This window comes from Mesoplodon mirus (assembly GCF_964341445.2).
Source record: "Mesoplodon mirus genome assembly, chromosome: 2".
NCBI lineage: Eukaryota > Metazoa > Chordata > Mammalia > Artiodactyla > Ziphiidae > Mesoplodon > Mesoplodon mirus.
In genome coordinates, this window is record NC_138977.1 from 67,101,548 (window position 1) to 67,128,276 (window position 26,729).

Here is a 26,729-nt window from a genome sequence, read left to right on the forward strand (position 1 = left end):
AACCCATGTCACCTGCACTGGCAGGTGGATTCTTAACCACTGCGCCACTAGGGAAGCCCGGTTTTTTTAAGTTATAATCATTCCTTGGATGTGTTAGACCTGTTTCTAGGGCAAAATCTCACTTTGACACAGGAAAATGCAAATCAAAACCACAATGAGATATCACTCTCACCCATTAGAATGAGTATTATTAAAAACCAGAAAAATAACAAATGTTGATGAGGATGTGGAGAAACTGGAATCCTTGTGCACTGTTGGTGAGAACGTATAATGGTGCAGCTGCTATGAAAAAAGTATGGCAGTTCCTCAAAAAGTAAAAAATAGAATTACCATATGATGCAGCAGTTCTCCTCTGGGCATATACCTAGAAAAATTGAAAGCAGGATCTTGAAGAGATATTTGTGTACCCTTGTTCACAGCAGCGTTATTCATAATAGCGGAGAGCTAGAAGCAACCCCTGTGTCTACCAGAGGATGAATGGATAAACAAAAAGTGGTCTATACAGACCATGGAATATTATTCAGCCTTAAAAATGAAGGAAATTCCTACACATACTACAACATGGGTGAATCTTGAGGACAGTATGCTGAGTGAAATAAACCAAACACAAAAGGACAAATACTCTATGATTCCACTTATATGAGGTACATAGAGTAGTCTGCTTCAGAGACGCAAAGTAGAATGGTGGGTACTAGGGGCTGGAGGGAGGGGAAAATGGGAAGTTACTGTTTAATGGGGACAGTGTCAGTTCTGCAAGATGGAAAGAGTTCTCTGGACGATGGTGATGGTTTCACAATACTGTGAATGTACTTAACGCCACTGAGCCGTACACTTAAAAATGGTAAGGTGGTAAGTTTTATATTATGTGTACTTTACTATGATTAAAATTCTTAAAAAAATCTCACTTTGACTTGCAGAGGAAAGGAAGCTGGGAGGGGCTTACAGCCTTTGTCTTTGTTCATTCTCACCCCACCTGATTCCACAGAGAATTTGAGCTTCCCTGGTTTTGCTGAGTGAATCCTCTCGAGGGATGATTCCGATGATGCCTGCAACTCCCACCACAGACACTGAGTTTAATCTGCAAAGATTCTGATAAAGCCCTTGCCTGGATCTATTTCAGAGGTGGATTAAAAGTGAGAAACGGAGACTGCTTGTAGGCACAGACGACAGAGAGCCCCCCCCTGCTGTGGACCTTCTCAGTGACAAGGGCAGGTCTGAGCCACAGCTTCCCTGCTTGTAAAATGCAGGAATTCATTTCTGACCCTAATGTGCAGCCTGTTTCTGGGTGAGAAACATGGACATTTGTGCTCTGTGACCAGCATGGCTTGAGGCCCCTTCCTTCGAAGTAACAGATGCCTCCCACGAGTAGGGTGAGCATGTAATTTGTGCTCCAAGTTGGGAAACTTTTAAGAATGAAAGAGAGGTTATTAAGAATTTTTCTGGGGCCTCCCTGGTGGCGCAGTGGTTGAGAGTCCGCCTGCCGATGCAGGGGATTACGGGTTCGTGCCCCGGTCTGGGAGGATCCCATATGCCGCGGAGCGGCTGGGCCCGTGAGCCATGGCCGCTGGGCCTGCGCGTCCGGAGCCTGTGCTCCGCAACGGGAGAGGCCACAACAGTGAGAGGCCCGCATACCGCAAAAAAAAAAAAAAAAAAGAATTTTTCTGGAACAACAGATGTGCCCCAGGACTGCCCCAGGCAAACCAAGACAGTCCCTAACCCTAACCCTTCCCAAGAGAGGCAAAGCCAGTCTGATGCAGAAGGACCTAACGGCAGCTCCCTGCCCTTGCTCCCCTTTGTGGCATTTTTGTGGGTGGATGGTCTTAACTCTCTTTGTCTGGCCCTACAATGGGCTGTTGACTCTGGATCATTCTAACCGTTAGAGAATTGCCCTTATTTGAGCTGAACTCTGTCCATGTGATATCAGACCCCAAGGCCTGATCCCTAGGTCTGAGTCAGATGGTTTCTCTGCTTCCATTTCTTGGTAATTCAATGCAGTCAGAAAGGGAAAGTCTAGTGTTTTAATAACATGTGTAGACTATTTCACTTTCACTGCTGAGAGGTGGTACCTTTTTTCCCTTCCAGTTTTATTTACTAAGCTTTTGTAACTGCATGGAAATTCTAGAAGACTACACAAGGCATCCCATCTTGACTGTGTTCCCTCCTTCAGGCTCCATTTTCCTGTCTGCAGTCACATATAGTTTCACATCTTGGTGAGAGTATCCACGTGATCATCTGCGTTTTCATGTCAGCATCACCTAGTGTAGAACATTCCAGGTTGCCGCATAGTCTTCCTGATTGTATTTTTGGAAATTCCTATATTGGACATTTAGGTTGTTCCCAATTTTTCTACTATCCTAGATAAGGAGCAGTGATTAGTTTTTGTAACACAGATTCTTCCCTTTGGGAGAAATTATTTGCTGGGATAGATTCCCAGGAGTGAGAGTAAATGGGTCAGAAGGTGTGTCCATCGTTTTGACCGGCCTGACATTTATATAGTCATATTCTCCAGAAGGGCTGCCCCAATTCATAGGAAATAGACTGCCTTATCTTTTGGCTCATAGGGGTGTGTGTTTGTGTGTATTCTTCCACATTTTGTCTTGCCAAGACAGAGGGCGAGGATTGCTTAATTAGAGACTCCGCTAGAACTAGGAGTTGCTGATCCGTTTAGGGCCTCAGCTCCTGATCTCACTGGCTCAGGCGCATCTTCAGCTGGGACCACCAGAAGGGATTTGCGAGGATGGGCAGTATGGTGCACTGTGATTATTCCCCAGGGCATATGATTATTACACACTCACAGGGTGGTGTCAGGTCTAAGTAACTGGTGTGCATAACTCTGCTTCCTTGGCCAGTAAATAGTCAGCGTGGCCCAGTCTGCTGGGGTGATTTGTCGTGTATGGGGGAGTACCCTATTCCCATCTTGTTTGTACCTTTTTTTTTTTTTTTCCTAGAAATGCTTAAAAAAAATCACTTCCAGGGACTTTCCTGGTGGTCCAGTGGTTAAGAATCCGCCATCCAGTGCAGGGAACGTGGGTTCGATCCCTGGTCAGGCAACTAAGATCCCACATGCCGTAGGGCAACTAAGCCCACGCACCGCCACTACTGAGCCCTTGCGCTCTGGAGTTGGCACACCACAACTAGGGAGAAGCCCGCGCGCTGCAACGAAAAGACCCCACGTGACACAACTAAGACCCGACGCAGCCAAATAAATTTTTTAAAAAATCACTTCAGTTGAAGTGTAGATTAAATAGAATAGGCCTCTCGCCTTCTGAGATGGCCCACACTCTGTCTGTGGAGTGTATTTCTCCCAAGGCCATTCTCGCCTTTTGAGACGGACTGCATTCTGACTATGGAACATGTATATCTATAAATAAATCCACTTCTAATATACATATTGATACATACATACATAGAAAGAAGAAAGGGAGGGAGGGAGGGAGAGAGGGAGGAAGGAAGGAAGGAGGAAGGAGGAAGGAAGGAAGGATGAACCTGTACCCATTTCAAGGGTTCAGTGCGCTGAGCTGGCAGCTGTATCCTCCCTCCCCTCTGATCATGATCGCCACGATGAAGATGTGAAACGTTTCCATCCCTCTAGAAACTGTCCTTGTGCCCTTCTGTAGTCACTCCCTCCCCACCCTTCCCCTGGCAACCACTGATTTGCCTCCTGTCACTTATATAAATTAGATTTCACTCTCCGATCTGACTTCTTTTAGTTTAGGTGGCGTTTCTCTGTTGTTTTTCTGCTTTTATTTTATTAATTTCTTTAAAAGTTTTTCAAACATCATGTTTTTATATTTAATAATTGTGGTAAAACATACATAACAAAACTTAGAATCATACACATTTTTAACTGCCCAGTTCAGTGGCATTAAGTGCATTCACACTGTTGTGCAGCCGTCACCACCACCCATCTCCAGTCTATTGCGCTGCTTTCTGCTCTTTTTATTATTTTCTCTCTTCTACTTATTTTGGGATTATTTTGTTCTTTGTCTGGCTTCTTAAGGCAGAAGATTAGATCATTGATTTTAGATCTTTCTTCTTTCCTATAGTATAAGTACAGGCATACCTCATTTTATTGTGCTTCCCAGACACTGCATTTTTAGCAAGTTGAAGATTTGTGTCAAGCCTGCGTTGAGCAAGTCTATTGACACCATTTTTCCAGCAGCATTAGCTCACTTTGCGTCTCTGTCACATTTTGGCAATCCTTAGACTGTTTGAAACTTTTTCATTATTATTGTATTTGTTATGGTGATCTGTGATTAGTGACCTTTGATGTTACTGTTGTAAAAAGATCTGTGACTCACTGAAGGCTCAGATGATGGTTAGCATTTTTTAGCAGTAAAGTATTTCTAAATTAAGGTATGTACATTGTTTTCTTAGACGTAATGCTATTGCACACTCAATAGACTACAGTATAGTGTAAGCATCATCTTCCTATGCACTGGGAAACCAAACAATTAGTGTGACTTGCTTTATTGTGGTGGTCTGGAACCAAACCCAGGTACATCCAAGGTATGCCTATATTTGATGCTCCGCGTTTTCTGCATCCTACACATTTTGATATGTTTTCATTTCATTGGGTTAAATGTCTTGTATATGCATACTGTTTACATAATGTGTCTTTTCTTTCCCTCTCTGGCTTACTTCAGGATTTTCTCTTTGTCACTGAATTTCAGCAATTTTATCATGATATGTGCTGGTGCGTTTTCTTTGTGTTCTGTTTGAAGTTCACTGCATTTTATGGATTTGTGGGTTTGTATTTTTCATCAAATATGTGATTACTCCCATCATTATTTCTTCAAACGTACACCCTCCCTCCCTTGGACTCCTTGTTGTCCCACAGGTCACTGAGATGCTGCTCAGTTGTTGTTGTTTTTAACCCCCTTCTACCATTTAGTTTAGAAGTTTCCTATTGCTTTTTCTTTAAGTTCACTCATCTTCTATAGTGCCTAATTGGCGGTTAAACCCATTTAGTGATTCTTCATTTCTAATGTTGTATTTTCTATTTCTAATAGTTCCATTTGGATCTTTTTTTATATTTTCTATTTGTCTCTTCATTATGTATATTTTCCTTTAAATCTTTGAGCATATTTACAATATCTATTTTAAAGTCTTTGCTGATTCCATCTTCTCTCTCATTTCTGTGTCTTCTTATAGTTACTGAATTTCTTTCCTTGTTATAGGTCATGTTTTTATTTTCCCTCTTGCCTATCTAGTAACTTTTGATTGGATGCTAGATCTAATTTTTCTGCCCAAGTATTCTTCCTGTCTTGGTCAGCTTGGGCTGCCATAACAACATATCACAGGCTGTTTGGTTTAAACAAGAGAAATTTATTTTCTCCCATTTCTGGAAGCTGGAAGTTTGAAATCAGTTTGCCAGCATGGTCAGGTTCTGGTGTGGGCTCTCTTCCTGGCCTGCACATGGCTGCCTTCCTGCTGTTTTCTCATGTGGCAGAGAGAGAGAACCCAAGCTCTGGTCTTTCTTCCTCTAATCATGGAGGCTCTACCCTCATGACCTCATGTAACCCTACTTACCTCCCTGCCTCCAAATACCATCGCACTGGGGGTTAGGGCTTCAAGATATGAATTTTGGAGGGACATCTTTTGAGTCTGACATCTTTTGTTAAATCTTGTATGTGAGATTCATTAATGCTGTGGTACGTAATTGTAGATCCTTGATTCTCATTGTTGTGGAATATTCCATTGTGGGAATATATCATTTGGGTTATTTGCAGTTTTAGGCTATTAAGACCTGTTGAAGTAATATAAAAACCTACCAGGGTTGGAGACCCGAATTATAGGGATGTCCTGGGGTTCATGTGGCTGAGCTGAAGGAAATCCTGTCTAGATGGTTTCAGTGTGATAGTTTAGTGAAGGACTTGGCAGACTACGGCTCGAAGGCCAAACCTGGCTGTCTGCCTGTTTTTGCACATACAACTTTACTGGAACACACTCCTGTCCATTCGTTTACGTATTATCTGTGGCTGCTTTCCTGCTATAACAGCAGAGTGGAGTAGTTGAAACAGAGACCTTCTGGCAGGCAAAGCTGAAAACACTATCTGCCTTACAGAACTGTCGACCCCTAGCTTAGTATCTTGTTCTCTACTCACTGTTAATCACTGAACTGTGCCAGCGATGGCAGGGGCTGGGGTGGGGTGAGGCTGGGGTGGGGGTTCCTTCTCTCTATTGCCTGGGGCGCTGCCTGTAACCTCCCTTGGAGAACTCTGCCTCCCTGCCTTCCTTTCTTTCAAAGGCTGATACAGTCAGATTCCTGGGCAGGGCGTGGTGGGTGTGAGCTCCCTGTTATCAGGGAGCACAGAGATTCTGTGGAAGCTGCCCCAGAGCCCTGTGGGTAGTCCTCCCCACCTCCTCGTCGGGCCCCTCGCAGGAGTTCACTGGCTCTGCGGGAAGGGCACACGTGCTTCTGGTTTTCAGAACCACCCTTCCGGCAGGAGGAAAAGCTGGTGTGTGATAGCTGTGTGACCCTGAGCAAGGCACCATCCTGCCCTGGGCCCATTTCCCTCCGGGATAAGAAGCTGGGCTTTAGCGTTCCTTCCAGCTCCCAGAACTTCCAAACTCCCACAAAGAACTGGCTTGGTTTAAGCTTTTTTTTAAATGTGAGACTGTTTTGAAAGAGGCGTTCCTTTTATGCTCTGTTTAGGGTCCAGAGTGACCACAGTCTGGAGGGGCAAGGCCTCCTGATCCCGACAGATGCCTAGGACTCCCCCTCAGTGCACTGGCTCTCAGGGCCAGGTTGGGTCTAGGGTCTGTGCCCTCTGGTGTCCTTTCAAGTGACCACAAGCATCTCTGGTGTTCCCTGGACTCCCCAGGCCTGGACTCTGGATTTCCAGTTCTGGAGAGTGAGTGCCAGGACTGTTGGGTTTCCACCTGGCATGATTTATGGTGGCAGAGCTTAGGCAGTGGGAGATGCAGAGGCCCTTGGAGATCATTGGTCTCCACCTATTCAGTTTTGCAGGTTGGCAAACTGAAGTCCAAGAGAGGGATGGCTTGCTCAAAGCCACAGGGTGAGTTAGGAACAGAGCTGAGGCAGTTCTTATCTTCTTCCACTCCCTGCCCTGTTTTCTTTCCATCATCCTTTCCCCACCTCACTTGAAAAGCCTCCAGAAGGCATCTGTTTCCTTAAACTCTGCTTTACTCTTGTCTCCAGAAGCCCAATAAAACAGATGCCTCTGGAAAGGAGGACCTTGTCTCAGGACAAAGCTGCGAGTCGTTGGGGGATGGTGCGCAGAGTGCTTTCAATCCAGCAAATGCTGATGGCGTCTTGAGGGTCCCCGCGGCCTCTGTTCTGTCTCCTTGTCAGGGCAGGGCTCGCTCGGTGCTCCAGGGTAAGCACGATACTTCTCTGAATTCTTACAACCCTCCTATGACCCAGGAAGGGTCATCCCCATTTTGCAAAGAAACACAGGCTCAGAGAAATTTCTGGACTCGCACAAGTCCTGTCACTTGTTGCAGGGTGGAGCCGGAACCAGGACCGGCTGACCCATGCTGTTTTTTCAGTGCTGCCCTGGACTCTCTCGGGTTTCTGTGCTTACTCTTGGGTTTCCTTCTTGTTTTTTTCTGAGGCTCCCTCTGGTGGCTCAGGGGCAGGGGTTCTGTGAATGTCACCCTTCCTCAGCCAGGGGAGTCTGCAAGAATCAGGGGCCGGCAGGGCATGGCCTGAAAGCGTTTCGTGGCTGCTCGTGGTTTGTCTTGAGCTTGTGGAGGAAAGTCCTCTGGAGCCTGCAAGAATTGCCTAAGTGCTTTCACACGCACTGAAGTGAAATCTTACAGGAGACCAAGCCCACTAAATTGTGGGTGATGAGGGGCTGCTTTTGACCCGCTCGGTGTTGGAATCCTCCTCCAGTCCAGCAGGGCCTGGCTAGATGTCTACACTTCCATTGTGTCTGGAACCTGCTGGGTAAAGGCTTGCCCACTTGGTGAGTGGACTCCGTGTGGCTTCCGGAACAAGGCAGGGCTGGACCAGCCCAGAATGCCCCCCAGGAGACCTCTCACCTTCTTTCACAGGGGCCTTTGCCTAAGGTGGAGAGGTCACTACTGAATCTTCACAGTGACCCCCAAAGAGGGCCTGACTGGACACAGAGTGATCCTCCCCACCTGATGATGTGGGACGTTGGCTTTAGGGTTGCACAGCTTAGAAGCCCCTTCTGTGGACTCCCGCGCCGCCGGGCACTGTGACTGCCCCATGTGATGGAGGGCACAGGCTGGTGCCCACTCTTCCTGCCTTGGGTGGCTGCCTTGTGGGCAATGAGATAACATGCTGTCAGGACAGAGACATGCAGGTTTGTTTCTTGACTTTGCCACCAGCTAGCTGTGTGACTTTGGGCAAATAACCGAATCGTTTTACATCGGAATTTTCCCATTTGAAAAATGGGGATAATAGTACCAGTGTTATGGGGTGTGGAGGGCCTCTTTAGGTGTATTGTGTTTAAGGCAGCACCTGGCACCCAGGAAAGGGTGGTGCTGCTTGCCCTGGTGACCACCGCAGGGTATGCACCTAATGGTCCAAGGCTGGCCTCCCTTTGGGCTTGGTGGGAGTTGGGGTCCATTCTTTGGGAAGGAACTTAATCAGGTGATAGAAGAGAGACAAAGGAGGTTACTCTGAGGCTGGAAGGCACCTTAACTATCACTCCCAGATGGTTGGCAGCCAGGAGGACAGCCCAGCTCCATAGACCATCTGTCCCAGGGAGGTCCAAGGAAGGGTCTCCACGGGGAGCCAGGCAAAGCTGGCCAGAGTCCTGGATCATTCAGGGGGCTGTCGTGTGAGCTCCCAGACAGGTCACTTCCCCTGTTTGGTTCTCCCTCAGTCTCGTTGTCTCTAAAACAACTGTTGGTCCCTGAAGGTCCCGCCTTGGACCACTGTTCACTGAACCCATGATCTGACATGGGTCCCTGCCCCCCCGGTTCCTGTCTTTCTGGTGCAAAGTTAAGTTTAGTTCTTCCTGTAAAACAGAATGGAAAAAAACACAAGCTCTCATTCTTAGAGCCCCGTTGTTGTGAGAGAAGGAGAACTGGGTTGCGGTGGTAGGGAGCTGGTGTCGCAAGCTGACCGTATTCGGCGAAGGGTTTCCGAGGGGCAGACCTTCCTCACTGTCCCTCGTGGCACCAGGTGGTGGGTGGGTTGTCATGGAAAGTGGTTAGGCAACCCTGAACAGAATAGAAAACATCTCTGCCCTCAGAGGGCTTAAGTGGTGGGGAGGCACAGTAGACAGACAGACAGCTCATGTGATCTAGGATATGTGCCATGAAGATCTCGCAGGGAAGGAGATCAGGAGTGATGGATGGGGAGCGTCCACATAGCATGGCAAAGGGAGATGTGTTTGAGGAGGAGAAATTTGAAGAGACCTGAACGGAATGAGGGAGGAAGCCAGGAAGGGATATGGAGGAGGAACATTCTAGGCTGAGGGATCTAGTCAAGGCTCTGAGGCAGGGATGAGTTTGGTGAGTTCAAGAAACAGTAACAATACCAGGGTGGCCCAGAGAAGGGGATTGGGACCGGGGAGCCGGGTCGGAGATGGTGTTGGAGATGCACGCCACAGCGTGGCTGCCCACGTTCTTGTGGTCTACGGCAAGGAGTTTGAATTTTATTCTAAGTGTGAAAGGAAGTCATCGGAGCATTTTGAGGAGGGGAGTGATCTAGACATATTTTTAAAGGATAGTTCTAGTTGCTTGGGGACCTGTGGGGAGATGGTGGGGAGGCCCCTGCAGGGATGAAGCATGGACAGGTGGGAGCAGAGAGGGTATGCTATGTATTTTGAAGGTAGGACTAACGGAAGGGTCCTGATAGGTTGAATGTGGAGTTGGAGGGAGAGAGCTGTTAAGCCTGAGGTCTAGGTTTTCTATCTTAAACGAGTAGATGGTCAGTGGTGCCATTTAGTGAGAAGGGGAGAGGCGGGGAGGAGCTGCTCCAGGGTTGGGAGACCACAGCTCCATTTGGGGGCACGCGAATATTGAAATGTTACTAGTCATATTCAGTGGACAAGTCAAGTAGACATTGGGGTGTTTGACTCGGGAGCAGCTATGGCTGGAGGTTAGGATTTGTGAGTCAGCCATGTTAGTTATGAGATCTGAGGCAGGGATCTAGAGGGCTCAGGGGAGGGCAGGGGTCCAGGACTGAGCAGTGAGGTTCTCCAGCATTTAGAGGGCTCTGAAAGACGAGGACAAACCCACAAAGGAGACTGAGAAGGAACAACAGGGAGAGTGGAAGACAATTGTGTGTGTACACTTGGTGTCCCCAAAGCTGAGTGCCTCAGTGACAGAGAGAATGACCAGCTATGTTGGGTGAGATCAGGTAAGCTGAGGCAAAAGACTTGACTCCCCCCCCAACCCCCGCTTGGCAAGAGGGAAGTGAGTCATTGGAGACCTTGAGGAATGATGGGGAGAGAGGCCTACGGGGATTCGGCAGATAGTGACTGGTCACCTTCAGGCTCGCTTACCGTGCAGTGTTAGTCACTCGGGAAGGGAAGGGAAGTGGTCATGTACCCCATCAAGGAAAACGAAGCCCCCCTCTTCATCAACTCGTTAATCCAATGGGGGGATGGAAAAGTGGGAAATCAGCACAATGTGGTGGAAAGGACCACGTGTCGGCTCCATAGAGCCTAAGTTCCGGCAGCAGAGGGATCTTTGCCCACGTGGCGCAGTACTGTCTCCAGTGCTTGAGATGGTGCCTGACACTTACTCAATGCCTGTTGAATGAATGAGTGAGTGAGTAAATGAATGAACTAAACAGAGACTTGGGATCTGGGCTTTCTCACTTACTGCTTGGGATTGTTACTGAACTGAACTTGTGTTCGCTCGCCCGACTTGCAGCAAAGCCAATCCTTTTGCTACCAGGTTGTGGTGAAGGGAAGTACAAGGTTTATTGCAGAATGCCCAGCAAGGAGAACGGGCAGCTCGTGCTCAAAAGACCCAAACTCCCCGATGGCTTTCAGTCAAGGGTTTTTAAAGGAAATGTTAGGGGTGAGAGTCGCAGGGTATATGATTAACTTGTGGACTTTCTTCTGCTTGGTTAGTGGTGATGTAACAGGGAGATGGTTCGGGAATCTGAATCATCTGCCTTCTGGTTCCAGCCAGTCTGGGATCCACGTACCTCTTCAGGTCAGCGGGTAATCACCATCCTCCACAGGGTTGGGGGTGGTGGTCTTAGTTTCTGCAGAACAGCTCAAAGATAGCATTGTGTTGTTATCTAAATCCCTTCTGGAGGAACCAGGAGTCCTTTGACTCTGTTGTTCTAATTAGTAGCTGCTTGAGTCTGCTCTTTGGAATGGGGGGAGACGGGGAGGGGAGACCAACAAGAAGCAGCGGGCCCAGAGGGGCTCGTACCCAAGAAGGCCCTGCAGGGTCCTGCTCGGTTTCAGTCCCCCCTTTTCTTTGATATTCCTCAGTCTTGAGGGAAACAGGGGCGGGACGAGAAAGGGAATAAAGTTGTGGATAGAGAGATTAATCATCAACTTGTCAGGGAACTCTGTTTCAGAGGGAATAGGTTTCAGAGTTTTGGTCCTGGCCCTCTTGGCTCGCGTGCTGCTTTGTTAGGTGGGGGAATCAGGTCTTGGCAGGACTCCTTCACTTGGGGTCCACAGACTGCTGTGGGAACCAGCAGTAAGGAGTCTGAGAACCCTCTGAAATTCCCTCCAAAATATTGGGCATGTGCACATTTTCTGAAAGTGGCCTGTGACCCAGAGGAGGTTGGGAACTCCGGGGCTTTCTCTGAAGGCCCTTCTTCCGAGTCCAGCCTCCTAGGGCTTGCAGTGAAGTAGACAGGAGTATCCTAAAGCTGGAGAATACACTTGGGAAAGTTGCAGTCACGGAGAACCTTGCCCTGTTGTTTACCGTGAGGTCCTGATAAATGGCAGCAAAATGCCAGCAGAGTATAAAGCAGTTAAGCAGAAAAATAGGGGGCTGCTTAATTTGTAGAGGCCATGTGGTGTTTGTTTTCTATGGAACAGTCCTCCCTGACGTAGGAATCTGTGGAGTGTATTTGGGGGGGTCCCTTTTTGTCATGGTGCACGTGAGGCACCTTAGCCCCAGTGGGTTCCTGTGGGTAGGAGGTCAGGTTTGGGGGGCACTGCTTTTCTGGGGTGAGCACTTGGCTTGGTGCAGGCTTCTTTTAATTCGGTAACATAACCAGGCATTTCCTGAGCACAGGCATGCCCTGCAGTGCAGAGTGTAGGTACCACGGTGAGGAGCCTGAGCCTCGCCAGCAGATGGCCTGGGCGGCTGCTTGTCTGTGCTTGGAGTCTGTCTCCGGGGCTGGAGGCCCGAGGCGGGCGGCACAGGGGGTGCTGTGTCCTATGCAGGGCTTCACCTGCACTGGGAGCCCGTGAAGGCTCCTGGGGCAGCCATCATAAGGGGTGATGTCTTCTTACACACCAGATAGTGCATTGAAATGAGTAGGGGGCTTGTGGAATGGGGAAGAAATGGGGTGTGGCCTGATGTCTCTAACTCCATAGTCTCTCCTGGACAGAGTCTGCTCCGAGATCTTTGTCTCTGCTCTCCAGAGCATGGGGCCAGCTGGGGTTGAAGGAATTTGTCCCAATGGTCAGGGAAGATAGGTGTGGGTTATCTGAAGAGCCTCACCGTCCTGTTGTTCTGGTGTAGAGTCCCTGGGACCAAGGGGTCTGCCTTGCCCTTGCTCTGCCCAGCCTGGACACGAGCCAGGAACACCCCCCTGACTAGCAGTGTGGTCCCTCCTCTGAGAAGCATGTTCATGGAGCTGGTTTCTGACCTAACTTTCTCTCTCTCTCTCTCTCTCTCTCTCTCTCTCTCTTCCCCTTGCGCCTGCTCAGTTGGCTGGAGTTGTCTTCCTCGGTGTGGGACTATGGGCGTGGAGCGAAAAGGTAGGTGTGACTGTCACTAGGACCCTGAGCATCAGTCCGCCAGGTTTGTTCAGCTTTAACTGTCCCTTCCTCCAAACTCCTCCCTGATGAGCCTCTCTTGTGCAGGGTAATGGTTTGTAGTCATTAATCTTTACAGAACCGGCTCTGGGAAGTAACTGAACTTATGATGAAAACTCCTGGGGTCCTGCTGCTGGCCCTGTTTCCCTGTGGTAGGGTCGCTGCTAGAGGTCAAGGTTGGGCTGGTTGGGATTTTGAGCCCTGTGAGTGTGGGGAGCCCTCTCTCCTGGTCCCAGAAGCCCTGAGTCACCCTAGGGCATGTCTACAGCTGTGTCCAGGGCAGGCCTGGGGGGCTACCTTCTGGAATGGACCCTGTCTGTGCCTCTGGGAGCCAGCAGGACCCTGAACACAGTTGTGTTGATTCCTGAAGCTCTTGTTCTCGTTCACGGGAAGGACCCCTGAGTCAAGGAGCAGGGCTCTGGGATGTGCCCCCTGGGCTCCCTGTAGGCACCTTTGAATCTCCTTGCCCAGCCTGTGGAGGAGAGGGGAGGAGAGAAGACCAGGCTGTTATTGTCTGGAAGGACAAGGGGCAGTTGGAAGTCCAAGGAGGGGACTAGACCGGGTGTGGGCAGGGTGGAGCTTTGGTGCCACATTTTGCTCTGCAGGTAGGTGGGTGCTGGGGAAGTAGAGAGCCCAGGCTGGAAACAGTGGGAGCTAAAGCTTCCTCTTGAGTCTCAGGCCCAGGGCCCTCAGTTCCTTCAGTGGAATCTCTTTCTGCTTTCAGGAGGAGGAGACAGGAGCGCTTAGGTCTGTGGGCTTTTTGCCGTGGCCTTAGGAACTGGATAAGGTCTGCCTTTGGGTTTGGGCCCCTTTAAGAGCTTGCAGTGCAATGTCCCTTTGCCCTAGTGACCAAGAAGCTGGTGCAAACCATGACTCGTAGTGCCACCGTGTGACCGCCTCTGGAACAGCAGCATCTCAGCCAACGGAGCCCTGAGCCTAGGCCTGGCTATCCTGGCTCCCTGATTCTAGCTGGGTGCCTGGTCCGGCTGCTCTTTCTCCGTCCTCCTTTGAATCCTGTAGAACTGCTCTGTCCATTTCAGTTGCCATTAGCCAGATGTGACTAATTATATCTAAATTAACTTAAATGAAATACAAATTAAAATTCAGTTCTTTAGTTCCACCAGGCCACATTTCAAGTGCTCAATAGCACATGTGACCAGGGGCTACCATTGTGAACAGTGCAGATATAGAACATGTGCATCATCACAGAAAGTTAGTGGGTGGCGCTGCCTTCGCCTGTCCTTGGCGGGTGTGCTGTTCACAGGTGTGTTCATGTTGAAGCTGTTTTCATCTCAGGATAGTGGGGTGCTGCATGAATTGAATGCAAAGTCAGCCACCAGATGGCCAGAGGCCAGAGCCCTGGGGTGCCTTGACCACGGACCACAGGGCCCCTCAGGGCCTCTTCCACCCCAAACCTGGCGTCAGTACCCTGCAGACTACAAAAGAAGTGTGGGGTCTGCCTGGGAGGCGGTCACAGCCTAGATGGAGACCGGGAACGGGAGAGTGGCTGGGGGCTGACGTAGGCAAAGATCTACTGGGCAGAGGGGCCTCTAAGGGGGCAGGTGGGGAGGGGCTGTGCCATGCCATGGCTTTTTTTTTTCTTTTTTTTTTTTTGCGGTACGCGGGCCTCTCACTGTTGTGGCCTCTCCCGTTGCGGAGCACAGGCTCCGGACGTGCAGGCTTAGCGGCCATGGCTCACGGGCCTAGCCGCTCCGCAGCATGTGGGATCTTCCGGGACCAGGGCACGAACCCGTGTCCCCTGCATCGGCAGGCGGACTCCCAACCACTGTGCCACCAGGGAAGCCCCATGCCGTGGCTTTTAATGACAAGACTGAGCCTTGGAAGGCAGGTCCCTGTCCTCATTTAGGTCCGGACACAGCCCCCCAGGGCACCCTCGACTCTCTTTGAAGCTGATGTTACCCTGCTTTCTCTGCCTCTTTCAGGGGGTGCTGTCCGACCTCACCAAAGTGACCCGGATGCATGGCATTGACCCTGTGGTTCTGGTGCTGATGGTGGGCGTGGTGATGTTCACGCTGGGTTTCGCTGGCTGTGTGGGGGCCCTGCGGGAGAACATCTGCCTGCTCAACTTTGTGAGTGGCCCCAGACACGTGGGTGGGAGGAGATGGGGAGGTAGGGGTATGGGCTCTGCCGGGCAGGCCTAGCCCTTATCTGGGGGGTGAGTAGCAGCTCTTACGAGCCTCCCCCAGGATCTGGCAGTGGGGGGAGGAGGCAGCCCTTGGTGCCCTGCTGCCCAACGAAAGGTAAGATTTCAGGGAACAGTCAGATGAACCAGATCCTCATCTCTGGAGAGGTTGGGCCCCTCTGGATTTTATCTCCTAGTGGGCAGAGTCAGCTGCTCCCTGGCCTGCTCTCCTCCCCTTCCCTTGCCTTTCATCTCCCTTCAGAAGTTCCAGTTGTTTGTTTGCTACTCACCTTTGCCCTTCCTGGCTAAGATCAAAAGATGTCAATAATGTTAGGAAATCTTTTCCCTCCTCCAGGGTGTGTGAATGTGTTGGTTGTGCAATGCAGCATCCTTAATTTCCTGGCAGAACTTCGAGTTACTAAGAGTTTAGTTTTATACTTAGGTACACATTCATTTTGAAATACATTCAGCTAAAATTAAATAGCTGATGGGGAAAACACATATTTGTGTTTTGTACTATATTTTTTGTTGAATTTATTAGATCAAGCCTTTTTTTTCTGGGCTTCATTTAGAAAGCAAAACACATGGGCTTTTTCTCTTTTTTTTTTTCTCTTAAAGACTATGTTTGGTTACCTTGCTTCTCTATGAATGGAGATTACATTCTGGAGGGCCTTATGCGTGTGTATGTTTGTACATGTGCATGTCTTTTTTTTTTTTTTTTTGCGGTACGCAGGCCTCTCACTGTTGTGGCCTCTCCCGTTGCGGAGCACAGGCTCGGGATGCGCAGGCTCAGCGGTCATGGCTCACCGGCCCAGCCGCTCCGTGGCTTGTGGGATCTTCCCGGACTGGGGCACGAACTCATGTCCCCTGCATCAGCAGGCGGACTGTCAACCACTGCACCACCAGGGAAGCCCACATGTGCATGTCTTATTTTGAGATATTGCTGGTTGTTGCATAGCTGCTTATGGCCAGTGATAACGGCTGTGATAACTTGAGCTCTACAGGCTGGAGCCCTGCCTTGATGGGAGGGAATGTGGACCTGTGACTGCAGTGGCCTATACAGAATTCCACCACTATTGTGGCCAGGGACAGCTGTGCTTCTGCAGAGGTTTTTATGCAGTTGACTATCATATACACACATACAGAGTAGGTACTGATAATGTTAGCAACTCCAGAATTGTAAAGAGCCCTGCCAGGGAACTCGGATGTCCTGTATCTAAAGTATGTAACCTGAGTGAACCTCAGCTTCCTTATCCCTAAAGCAGGAATAACAGGTTTCTAGCAACTGGGATGGTTGTATGTGCGAGGAGAGTGGTCAGATAGTGTGTCTGGAGCACAGTCTCTGCCCTGAAGGAGCTGATACCTGGTGGGGTAGGATAGCCATTCGTTCCCATGATGGAGTTTCCTTGGAGTGGGGGCTACTTCATAGGAGATGGTTGGTACATTGTCTTGGAGCTTTCTCATACTTTCACTCATCTGATTCTTACCAACAACGCAGCAGTTTGAGTAGGGATGAGTTGCCCAGAGTACCCAGCTAATAACGTGGGATTCCCCAGACTCCACCGTGGGTCTCTTGGGTGCCGAGCTCGTGCTTTTCGCAGCAGGCAGAGGTTCTGGGTCGGACAAGGATGCACGTCCAGCTGGGAGGCCAGAGGTGTAGTGACTTCTGCTCCTGTGCTTGTCCCCCTGCAGTTCTGCAGTGCCATCGTGCTCATCTTTTTCCTGGAGCTGGCCGTGGCCGTGCTGGCCTTCCTGTTCCAGGACTGGGTGAGGGACCGGTTCCGGGAGTTCTTCGAGAGCAACATCAGATCCTACCGGGATGACATTGACCTGCAGAACCTCATCGACTCCCTTCAGAAAGCTGTAAGCACCACCTTCTCCCTGATAGAGCTTGGCTTTCCTGGCTTCAGTCTGTGTGCATGGCTCGGGGGCCAGGCTGGTGGGGAACACTGGGCCTTCCCTCCTCAGCTCTGCCCACAGCCAGGAGGCCAGGGGAGGTGCTACCCCCCGACTCTGGTCAGGTTAGCTTTGTCTGCTTGTGGTTGCTGGCGGGCCAGGCTTGCTCTCAGGGTGCCCTCCCCCATCTGCTTTGGGCAGGCAGTCCAGCTGCACCCACGGCCACCCTACCCTCTCCCCCCGCAGGGCCCGGATCTCTCCAGCCCTGGCCACGCAGGCGGCTGCAGTCTCCTAGGTGCTGTGTGTGCTGAGGGGTAGAGCTGGGCGCGTGACTCCCCGTCTGAGGCTATTCTTGTCCCCTTCCTCCTCGGGACCTTTTCCCCTTCCTGTTTGGGAGGGCAGAGCTGCCTGGAGGAAGGTTCTTCAGATGGAGAGGAATGTGACCTCCCTGGACTCTGTTCCCGGGGGTTTGTCTAAGCAGTCCCAGGCTGTGGCCTTTTCTCTGTCAGGCCTTTGTCCCCCTTGTGTGTGGCTGTACCTGGAGGCTGGGACCACTGCTGTCCCCCATCCCTGCCACCCCTGCGCCCCCCGCACCCGCCCCAGGAGAAACCCACTCCCCACCATGCCAGCCTGTGCAAGGTTGTTGTTTGATCTGTGCTCTGCCAGAAAACCTAACTTCCTCAGGAACTTTTTATATGGAACCCTTTTGTTCTGAGGAGAAAATAGAAGAGCATTAAAAATAACTATGATCTGTTCTCCTTATTAACCAGAACTCGTTTACCCCTTATTTCGTGTATTGTAGGATCCCGCAAAACCCATTTATGTGATCAGAGATCCTTCCTCTGTTGTTAGATCCTCCCTCTGTTGTTGTTAGATCTCTTCTGTTTGTCTGCGGAAGTCCGCATCCCACCCTCTTCTGACATCACTGCCTCCTGTGCCTTTTCCTTTTCTGTTCAAGGCTGCCATTCTCTCTTCACTTCCACATAACCTTGGACTTGCTGGTGTCAAGGATGCCAGGGTGGTTCCTCTCTGCACTGGCCTCAAAGACATTGTGGTTTCCTCCACTGCCTTCCTCTCCTTTTAAAAAATACCTTTCCTTAGAGATATTCAGTAAATGATGGAGCTTCCTCATGGTAAAATATCAGGTAGTCGTTAGAGCACCTGGAACCACGGAGGACGGGGGCAGGGGAGGCGGGATTTTTACCTTAGGAATGAAACTGAAGCCAAAATCCTGGTTGTGGGCCTGTGATTACGGCCATAACCGTGACAGCTGTAAGGGCAAGTGTGAAAACGACATCTGCTCTCGGATTGGGACGCCACTGACGTCACAGTGCTGCTTTCACTGTGTTTGGTTTTACGATTTTTTAGACAAATGGAGTTTTTCTTTGCTGCTTCAGCAGATAGTGGGGGGTTCTGGGAAGGGAGGGTGGAGACCCCGGGTCAGGGACAGAGTTTTGATTGCGTTACCTTTCACCCCAGTCATAACTCTCCTTGGGAGTAGACTTCAGCAGCTGTTTCCTGTAAAGAGGCACGAAAGGTGACTGGGGCCAGCTTGGACCTTTCCTGGGGAGGAAAGCACACTGCCCACAAAGAGGTGTTCTCTCGGGGGGCAGTAGAGGACCACATCAGAAGGAGAGCGAGAAGCCCGTTCTCCCGGGTTGGGGGTCAGTTGGGGAGGAAGGGAAAGTTCCAGGGTGAGGAGGGAGTGGAGCTGACTCCAAGGGCACTGCCGAGCCGGCCTGGTGTGTTGGGCCCAGACAGGACCTGGACACAGTTTCCTTCTTAAAGGTCCACTCGGGTCACCTCGCTCACATCTCGGTGATGGGAGGTCCGTGGGGCAGGCTTCGATTTCTCTGTGTGATACACAGAGGTGCACTGAACCCCATGTCCCTAAGACAGACACCCTACGCCGGGCAACGACAGTCCTGGCTCAGAGCCCCGAGAGTTCTCGGCTTTATGATTGCAGAACCAGTGCTGTGGGGCATATGGCCCTGAAGACTGGGACCTCAACGTCTACTTCAACTGCAGTGGCGCCAGCTACAGCCGTGAGAAGTGTGGGGTGCCCTTCTCCTGTTGTGTGCCCGACCCCGCGGTGAGTCTGCCTGAGCATGGACGGTCCCTCTGGAGCGGAGCAGTTCCTGCCTCCCTGAGGGCTCTGGCTTCTTTTCTGCGGATGGATTGAGTGCCCGGCTCCCCCTCCACTTGCCTCAGGGCTCTTGCAGCTCTGAAATCCTATACCTATAAATTCCATAAGCGTTTTTGCATGGCCCACCCTGGCTCTGGTGTGCTGGGTGAAGCAGGCAAAAAACAGTGGTCCCCCTCCCGTGAGGGGCTCTCACTCAGGGGGGCCTGGACAAGATGCTGTGAATGTAATGAGCCCTGGTCTCCTTTCTCTGGAGAAAACAATCGCTCAGTCCTCCGAAGCCCTGCGCAGTGGCATACATCGCCATCTGGGGGTGGTGCAGAATTCTTTCACTGTTCTTTCTTCTTCACCTGTCTTTATCCCCAGTCCACAGACCACATCCTTGGGTTCCAGAAACTGAGCTCTTGGGTGCCCCCCTGCCACCCCGTTTTTTTGGCTACGCTGCACATCTTATGGGATCTTAGTTCCCTGACCAGGGATTGAACCCAGCGCCACAGCAGTGAAAGCGCCGAGTCTTAGCCAATGGACTGTCAGGGAATTCCCTTGGGTGTCCTTGAAGGAGCACTGAATGTTTGCCCAAACCTAGCCTGAGTGGAAGGGAGCCCCTACGGCTGTCAGTACTGTCACACTGCCTGGTGCTGGGCCACGGGGCTCTGGGCGTGTTCCCCAGCCCGGGAGGGGCTCAGGTCTGCAGAGGCTGCACAGCGGTGTCTGACATCTCCACCATGACTGTGAAATCTTTAGCAAGTGTAGCTTTTCCCTTCTAGCTCAGGGATTGGCAGACTACGACCCCTGCACCAGGTCTGGCCTGCCGTCTGTTTTTGGATGACTTGTGAGCCATGAATGGTTTCAGCTGTTTTAAGTGGTTGAAAATAAATCAAAAGAAGGATAATATTTTGTGCCATGTGAAAATCATGAAATTCAAACTTCAGTGTCCATAAATAAAGTTTTATTGAAATACAGCCATACCTGTTCATTTACATATTGTTAATGGCCACGTTCATGCTACAACAGTAGAGTTGAATAGTAGCTACGTAGGTCGTAGGTGGGTTTGAAATATTTACTATCTCGCCCTTCACACAAAAAGTTTGCCAACCTCTGTGCTAGCATGGAAGGTTAGTTGGCAGCATGATGGAAGGGCATGAGCTGTAATGGAATTGGTGCAGGTGTTTGCTGCTGTTTGGTTGTGACTTTTCTAGAGCTTTCTACCACCAGCTTCTGGAGCACAAAAATGACTAATCTTTCTGCTTTTCTTACAGCAAAAAGTTGTGAACACACAGTGTGGCTATGATGTCAGGACTCAGGTGAGAGCCCCAGTGCATATGACTTTGAATTCTTCAGGTTTATTCTCTAGGGTCCAACTTCCCGATTTAGCACAAGTGCAAATTGGAGTGGGAAAGCCAGGGGAGACTAAGCTCAGAGGTGCCACCTAAGCTGGGAACCAGGCGAGCGGGAGCACACGGCCACGCACACGCCTTCCCTGAGCCGCTGGCAAGACAAGATTCATGGGAACAGTAATGGGTGTGATTTCAAGCTCTGTGAACCACAGTCACAAAATCTAGCAGTTGCTACGTTAGTGGAAAGAAGATGGATGAAAGTTTGGGGGAACAAAGACGACATGTTTAAGAGGCCCTTGGAGTCCCAGGAGGTGTCTGTTATGTAGGGGTTCAGGATGGAGTTCCAGGAGGCACATGGCTTGGTCCAGCCGCCATCATGGAGGTGATGCTGACAGGATGGGAGATAGGCTCAGGGCAGGAGCAGGGCTCAGTCCTCTAAGGGCTTCCTCAGGCCGTAGGGAGTGTGCGCTTGGATGTGAAGAGGCAAGGGCCCACCCCAGTCCTTGCTCTGGTGGCCTCTGGTGATGTGAATGACAGCTGTTCTGAAGGAGAAGGATCTCGGGGAAACTGCAGACACCCCGCTGTTGGCCGTGGACACTAGGGATGTGAACTAGGGATGTGACCCTCCAGGCTGGGAAACCTCAACTCCCTCTACACTGAGCTCCGCTTCCTAGCGATGGGCCTATGTCAGCATCAGCTTCTTCAGTGACCAATTTCCTCGCCACTTGTATCTGCTAGGGCTGCTGTAAAAAAGTACCCAGGCCCTGCGGTTAAAATAACAGAGATTTAATTTTCTCATAGTTGTGGAGGTTAGAAGTCTGACGTCAAGGTGTCAGCAGTGTTGGTCCCTTCTGAGGCCCCTCTCCTTGGCTTGGATGGTGCCTCTTCTTCCCTGTGTCCTCACATGGGCTTCCCTCTGTGTCTGTGTCCTAATCTCTTCTCACGAGGACACCAGTCATATTGGATTAGGACCAACTCCAATGACCTCATTGTAATTTATTTACCTCTTTAAACAGCCTCTCTCCAAATACAGTCACATTCTGAGGTCCTGGGGGTTAAGACTTCAACATAGGAATTTTAGGGGGACATAATTCAGCCCCTAACACTGCTAACGAATGAATGTTCTGTCAGTGTTTCATGGGTGAGGCTGATAGGGGAGGGGGGCCGGGGCTGACTGCTGTGTTCGGGTTGGGTGAGGACACGGTGTCTGCCGAGGCCACGTCCCTGTGTGCTGACTGAGCCTCCACTAGGGTCGGCTTCAGCCTGTTCCTGCTGGCTCTGCTTCTTGGAGCCAGGCTCACCTGGGCTCGGGGGCACACTCTGAGAAGCCATTGTCCCTTCCCTCTCCTGAGTCAGAAGACGCTGAGCCCTCTTTCCCCAGTTTCTCTCTTTAAGGCACATTTTCCTTCCCTCATCCCCTCCCCTTTCTCCAGATGTGGGCTGTGGAGGTGTGTTGAACAAGCTGACCTTGAAATCTGTGGAGGCCCTAAGAGAAAGGGGTTAAAGATCACAGCCAGGGAGCCTTTGCTTACACAGGTTATAAAATGCGAACTGCCCGGGGAGGGGCAGAGACCGAGGCAAATAGACGTGTTTCTCCTGGAGAGTTCTGTCTGTCCGTCTGTCCTCAGCACCAGCCTCCCAGATCCCTCGTTCCCCCGTCACACGCCGAGCTTTGCTCTGCCCCCGGCGGGAGCCCTCTGGGGATCCAGGGTGGGGACGGCCTGCGTGTCTTGGGCTCAGGCCGCTGTCCTGTTTCCCTGCAGCTGAAGAGCAAATGGGACGAGTCCATCTTCACAAAAGGCTGCATCCAGGCGCTGGAGGGGTGGCTCCCACGGAACATCTACATCGTGGCCGGCGTCTTCATCGCCATTTCACTGCTGCAGGTTTGCCCCCACTGCCCTTTGTGGCTTCCTCTCCCCTTGTGGCCGCACCTGTTCCTCTGAGCCAGATTTTACACTGGGAAAGATGCTGGTGGCCGAGGGCGCGTGAGGCCCGGGGTGAGTAGGCTGGTTAGTGTCTCTCAGGAGAAGAACTGGTGGGAGAAAGTCAAGAATTCAGTGAATCAGAAAAACCAGGAGTTTTTCCAGTGTTGCCCAGGGCTGGGAGGAGTAGCCGGCAGCCCCCCAGGCAGCCTCGGAGGCAGCTGAGGCTGCTGCTCTGTGGAAAACCCACCATTCAGAAAATGTTCGGCTCTGACCTTGCCTTGAAGAGGGTGACTGGAGTGGACTCGGGGTCACCAGCCATCCACGCACCTTTTTCCTCCTTCACTCAGTGGTTGACTGATCTCAAAGGAAGCCCGAGAGACAGAAGCATCTGGAAAAAGAAAGAAAAAAATTTACTTGCAAAGCAGGCAAGGATCTCTTACTTCAGAAGGCCTGGCCCTTCAGATACCAGCCACAAGAAGGATTTAAAGTGGGGCTGAGGGGAGCAGAATTCCTCAGGTCACCAAGTTCACATTAGTCTGTTCCTGGTAGGAAAACATCAGCCTTCCCACATGATTATCCTGGTCACTGAGGTCGGGGTGTAGCTTCAGACATCAGCATGGCCCAAATCGGGGACAGTCTTGTTTTTATGGTGGAATCCAGGTTTACAGGAAACATTCGAGATTTGGTATTTGGGGAATCAGAACCAGTCAGGGTGACCCTGTCATTTTCCGTTTCACCCCGGGTACAAAGCGAGTCACGGCCTGTGGTGTGTGATGTGCGTGGTCATGTTGCAGGCAGGGCAGAACGTCCGTTTTGCTTCTGTGGTGCCTGCTGTTTGCCCCTTCTAGGCTTTAGGGAAGATCCCGTTGTTTTTTACACAGCAAAGCAGACCCCGGGCTCATTTGTTTTAACTGTGGGTTGGTCTCGTTTGGCCACGTTCCCAGTTGCTGCTCTCTGTCCTCAGCCTCTGCGGGTGGGTGTGGAGGTGATGGGAAGTGCAGGGTGCCCTGCCCCACCTCACCCTCTGGGCCCCGATGCTGACGGCCGCTGCCTCTGCCGGCTTTGTTGGCAGATATTTGGCATCTTCCTGGCGAGGACCCTGATCTCGGACATTGAGGCAGTGAAGGCAGGCCACCACTTCTGAGGAGCCACAGGTGGGCGAGCAGAGCTGAGCCACGCCGTGGAGGCCGAAGCCCTTCACCGCCATCAACTTCATGTCCAGAGGGAGAGAAACGGACGCACCCAGCCCGAGCCAGCACCCCGCCTTCAGCATCCGCGTGACATGATCTCTCTGTTTCTGCTTGCTGGTGCTGGAGACCGAGGGGCCCCCTCTCACCTGCACAGACTTGTGACCAGCAGCCCCGCTGGGGTCTGCCTGGAGTCAGAGGGTATGTCTTTAAGTGGGGGAGGTGACTCTGAGGGACAGACGGCTCTGGTGGCTGCACCCTGGCCTCCTCACCGCTCGTGTCATTGGTGCTGGCCTAGGGGGCAGCCACACCTTCTGTGGCCCTCTGAGTGCCAGGGGGGCCCGCAGTGTCTGCACAGGTCGGGGTGTTGGCAGGATCCTCGGCCATGTCAAGTGAAGTAAGCCTGAGCCAGTGCGGGGGCTGGTGCCACGGGAGTGCCTCGTCCATTGTCCCCCGGCGCCCAGGGCGGGAACTGTCTCCAGCCTCAACAGCATTATGCCCTGAGGGCACGAGGGGGCAGTGGGCATGGCTCTCCTGCGGAGTCAGCTCTCCTTTTCCTGAAGTGTGTAAATAGTTTATTTATAGGGCAAGAATGTTCTCACACCACGTCTTCATTTCCTCTGGCATTCTCCTCTCAACAGCCTTACGCGGCGTCTGGGACTGACGCCGGCCCTTTCAGTTCCCTAGAGTGTCCCACGAACCAACTTCAGCAGCTTCTCCATATCACCCCAAGTAACCCAGCTGCACATACATGCTCCCCCTTCGTCTGTGCGCCCCCAACATGCATACTCCCACTCCCCACCCCACTTGGCCTCCCTGTCTTCTGGTCTTGGTGCTACTGAAACTGTTTGTTACCCGGAACTTGAATCCTGATCCTGACCCTCCCCCACTGCAAGGCCAGGGAGCCCCAGCCAGAGATGGCCAGCTGGGCACCTTTGGCCAGGGCTCCTCTCCAGGCCACGTGCTAAGGGCCGGCTGGCCGGCCTGGCGTTCACCTCTCCCTGGAAAGAGAAGCCCCGTAGCCAGGCTCCTGGGCCGAGCCACAGACCCCAGCCTGCAACTGCGTAGAGGCTCAGACGTTTCGTTGCTCACTTTCATGGTGACCTTCCACCTCCCGACGGGGATATCTGTGGTCACCGTGTCCACCCTTCCTGTCAGGCCTATTGGGGGCTTGCTGTTGGAAATGAAGTCTGTCTTATGTACTGAATAACCCCCAGGCGTAGCTGGGGCGTTCGAGCATCTTTGGCTGGTCTACACTCTAACGCCTCTCTGGATCTTGTACCAGTTCTGTCCTCATCGTTCAGGGATGGAGTGCCCCCTTCACGTACTTGCCGAAGTGTACATGCTAATGTGGTGTATACTGGTGGGTGTTTGTTGATGATGTTGGTTTTGTTTTGTTTTTTTTACAATTTTCTCTGTAGACTAGGGGAAGAAGAATGCTTGTGTTTTTAGGAAGTGTGATGCTTTTCCTTGACTGCCAAACTCTTTTATGGAATATATCTTTATATTAATGTTGTTGTTGTGATTGTTTTTGTTTTGGGTCCTATCAAGATGGCATTAAGCATCTCAGTGGTAAACTCGGCTGCCAAGGGAAACAGTGGGATCGGGTGTGGGTAGGCGTGACGGAAAGGTAGGTGGTTGGCACAATCTGAAATAAATTTCATCGGGTGATTTTTTTAGATTCTGTGTGCCACTTTCAGTGATTCTTTGTGTGGAGGTTACACCTGGAACAAGCTGGCTTGTGGCTTAGTTATGCCCAGCTGGAAGCATAAGGTAGAACTTTGACTCCATAGGCCCAGAGGAAATGTTATTTTAGGTTATAACTGTATAGCCCCAGGCAGTAAGGTCCAGGCAAAAGAGCTTGGGGACACTGGGTTGGAATTTGGACACTGCCACCGCATTAGCTGTGTGTCTTGGACCTCCTGGCCCATCTGTGGAGGAGGTTAGTGGCAGTGCCAGGTACCTCTGACCCAGGCTGCCCCGGGGGAGTCGGTGGCCCCAGGCCCTCACCGCTGGTGTGTGGGCACCAACAGCTCCTGCTGTCCCATCTGTTCACGTGGACCTGGTGGCTGGACCCCTTGCAAGTGTCTTCACAGGTCACAGCCCAGTTCAGGGTAAAGTCTAGCTGTGACTTTTTCAGAGTTTGGGTTTGTTTTCCAATTAGTTTACGAAACTTGCTGGCCACTTTCAGCCATCTCATCTGACTCTGAGTTGGATGAGAATAGAAAAGAAGTGCAGGATAAGGGGTGCTCACGTGGCATCTCCAGCACACTGGGCTCCCTCCATGGAGCCACAGTGCAGCCCTCCCAGTCACTCCCTGCCCAGCCTACCCTGAGTCTCCAGCCACTCCCTGTCCTCTCAGACTGAGATAGAGGCCAGCCTGTGCCTCTGCACTTCCCCTCCTGGCCCCCCATACACTCTCGCTTTGAAGTTTCAGGCTCTTTGCTTATCCTTCCTGTGACCCTCCTGCCCACCTCCTCCTGGGGCTTCTGCACTGTTATCTTTCCCACCTGCTGTCCTCGCCCCATCCCATGTATCCCCATCCCAGAAAGCTTGCCTTGGCCCTCTTGCCCTCCTACCGGCCCACGCCCCACCACTGCTTTCCTTCCCAGGCGGCTGCTCGTCCGGGCTCTGTCCCCCTCCCACCACCACCCAGTACTCTTCTCACTTGACTGAAAGCCACACACCCCAATCACCGGCCTCCATGCCTCTCTTGGCCTCTGCAGCACCTGGCGCTCTGGACCACCCCACCCTCAAAGTCCTCTGCTGCCGCCAAGGCTCTCAGGTCTCCTCTCCCGCCCATCCTTGTCCCACCTTCAGCTGCACCTGCCAGGGCTCATCTGCCTCCTGGGGCTCCTGTGCCCCCAAGGCAGGGCTGTGAGCCGGGCAGGAAAGCCATCTGTGCTGGTGCATGAGACTGCACTGGTCTTCTCCACGTGAATAACAATAAAAATTAATGAATCCAGAACTTCTGGAACATAGGAAGCATACAGAGTACCTAACAGTTAAAAACTGATTGTCTGGCTTCCCTGCTGGCGCAGTGGTTGAGAGTCCGCCTGCGGATGCAGGGGACACGGGTTCGTGCCCCGGTCCGGGAAGATCCCACATGCCGCGAGCGGCTGGGCCCGTGAGCCATGGCTGCTGGGCCTGCGCGTCCGGAGCCTGTGCTCCACAACGGGAGAGGCCGCAA

General features: G+C 51.5%; 1 protein-coding gene across 3 annotated transcripts in view; it reads left to right on the plus strand.

Moving 5' to 3' along the window:
• TSPAN14 (tetraspanin 14) overlaps positions 1-25,220 on the plus strand; it is a 57,098-nt gene extending 31,878 nt beyond the window's left edge. For 2 of the 3 annotated variants that reach the window (XM_082611477.1, XM_082611478.1), the window contains 8 exons: positions 12,801-12,851; positions 14,852-14,998; positions 16,744-16,914; positions 18,914-19,039; positions 20,350-20,394; positions 22,191-22,310; positions 22,700-22,777; positions 23,425-25,220. In XM_082611477.1, coding sequence (XP_082467603.1) covers positions 12,801-12,851; positions 14,852-14,998; positions 16,744-16,914; positions 18,914-19,039; positions 20,350-20,394; positions 22,191-22,310; positions 22,700-22,777; positions 23,425-23,496 — 810 coding nt within the window. In that variant the 3' untranslated portion in view covers positions 23,497-25,220. The remainder of the gene's footprint in view (positions 1-12,800; positions 12,852-14,851; positions 14,999-16,743; positions 16,915-18,913; positions 19,040-20,349; positions 20,395-22,190; positions 22,311-22,699; positions 22,778-23,424) is intronic. The other variant, XM_082611479.1, reaches the window with a different exon arrangement.
• The last annotated feature ends 1,509 nt before the right edge of the window (positions 25,221-26,729 follow it).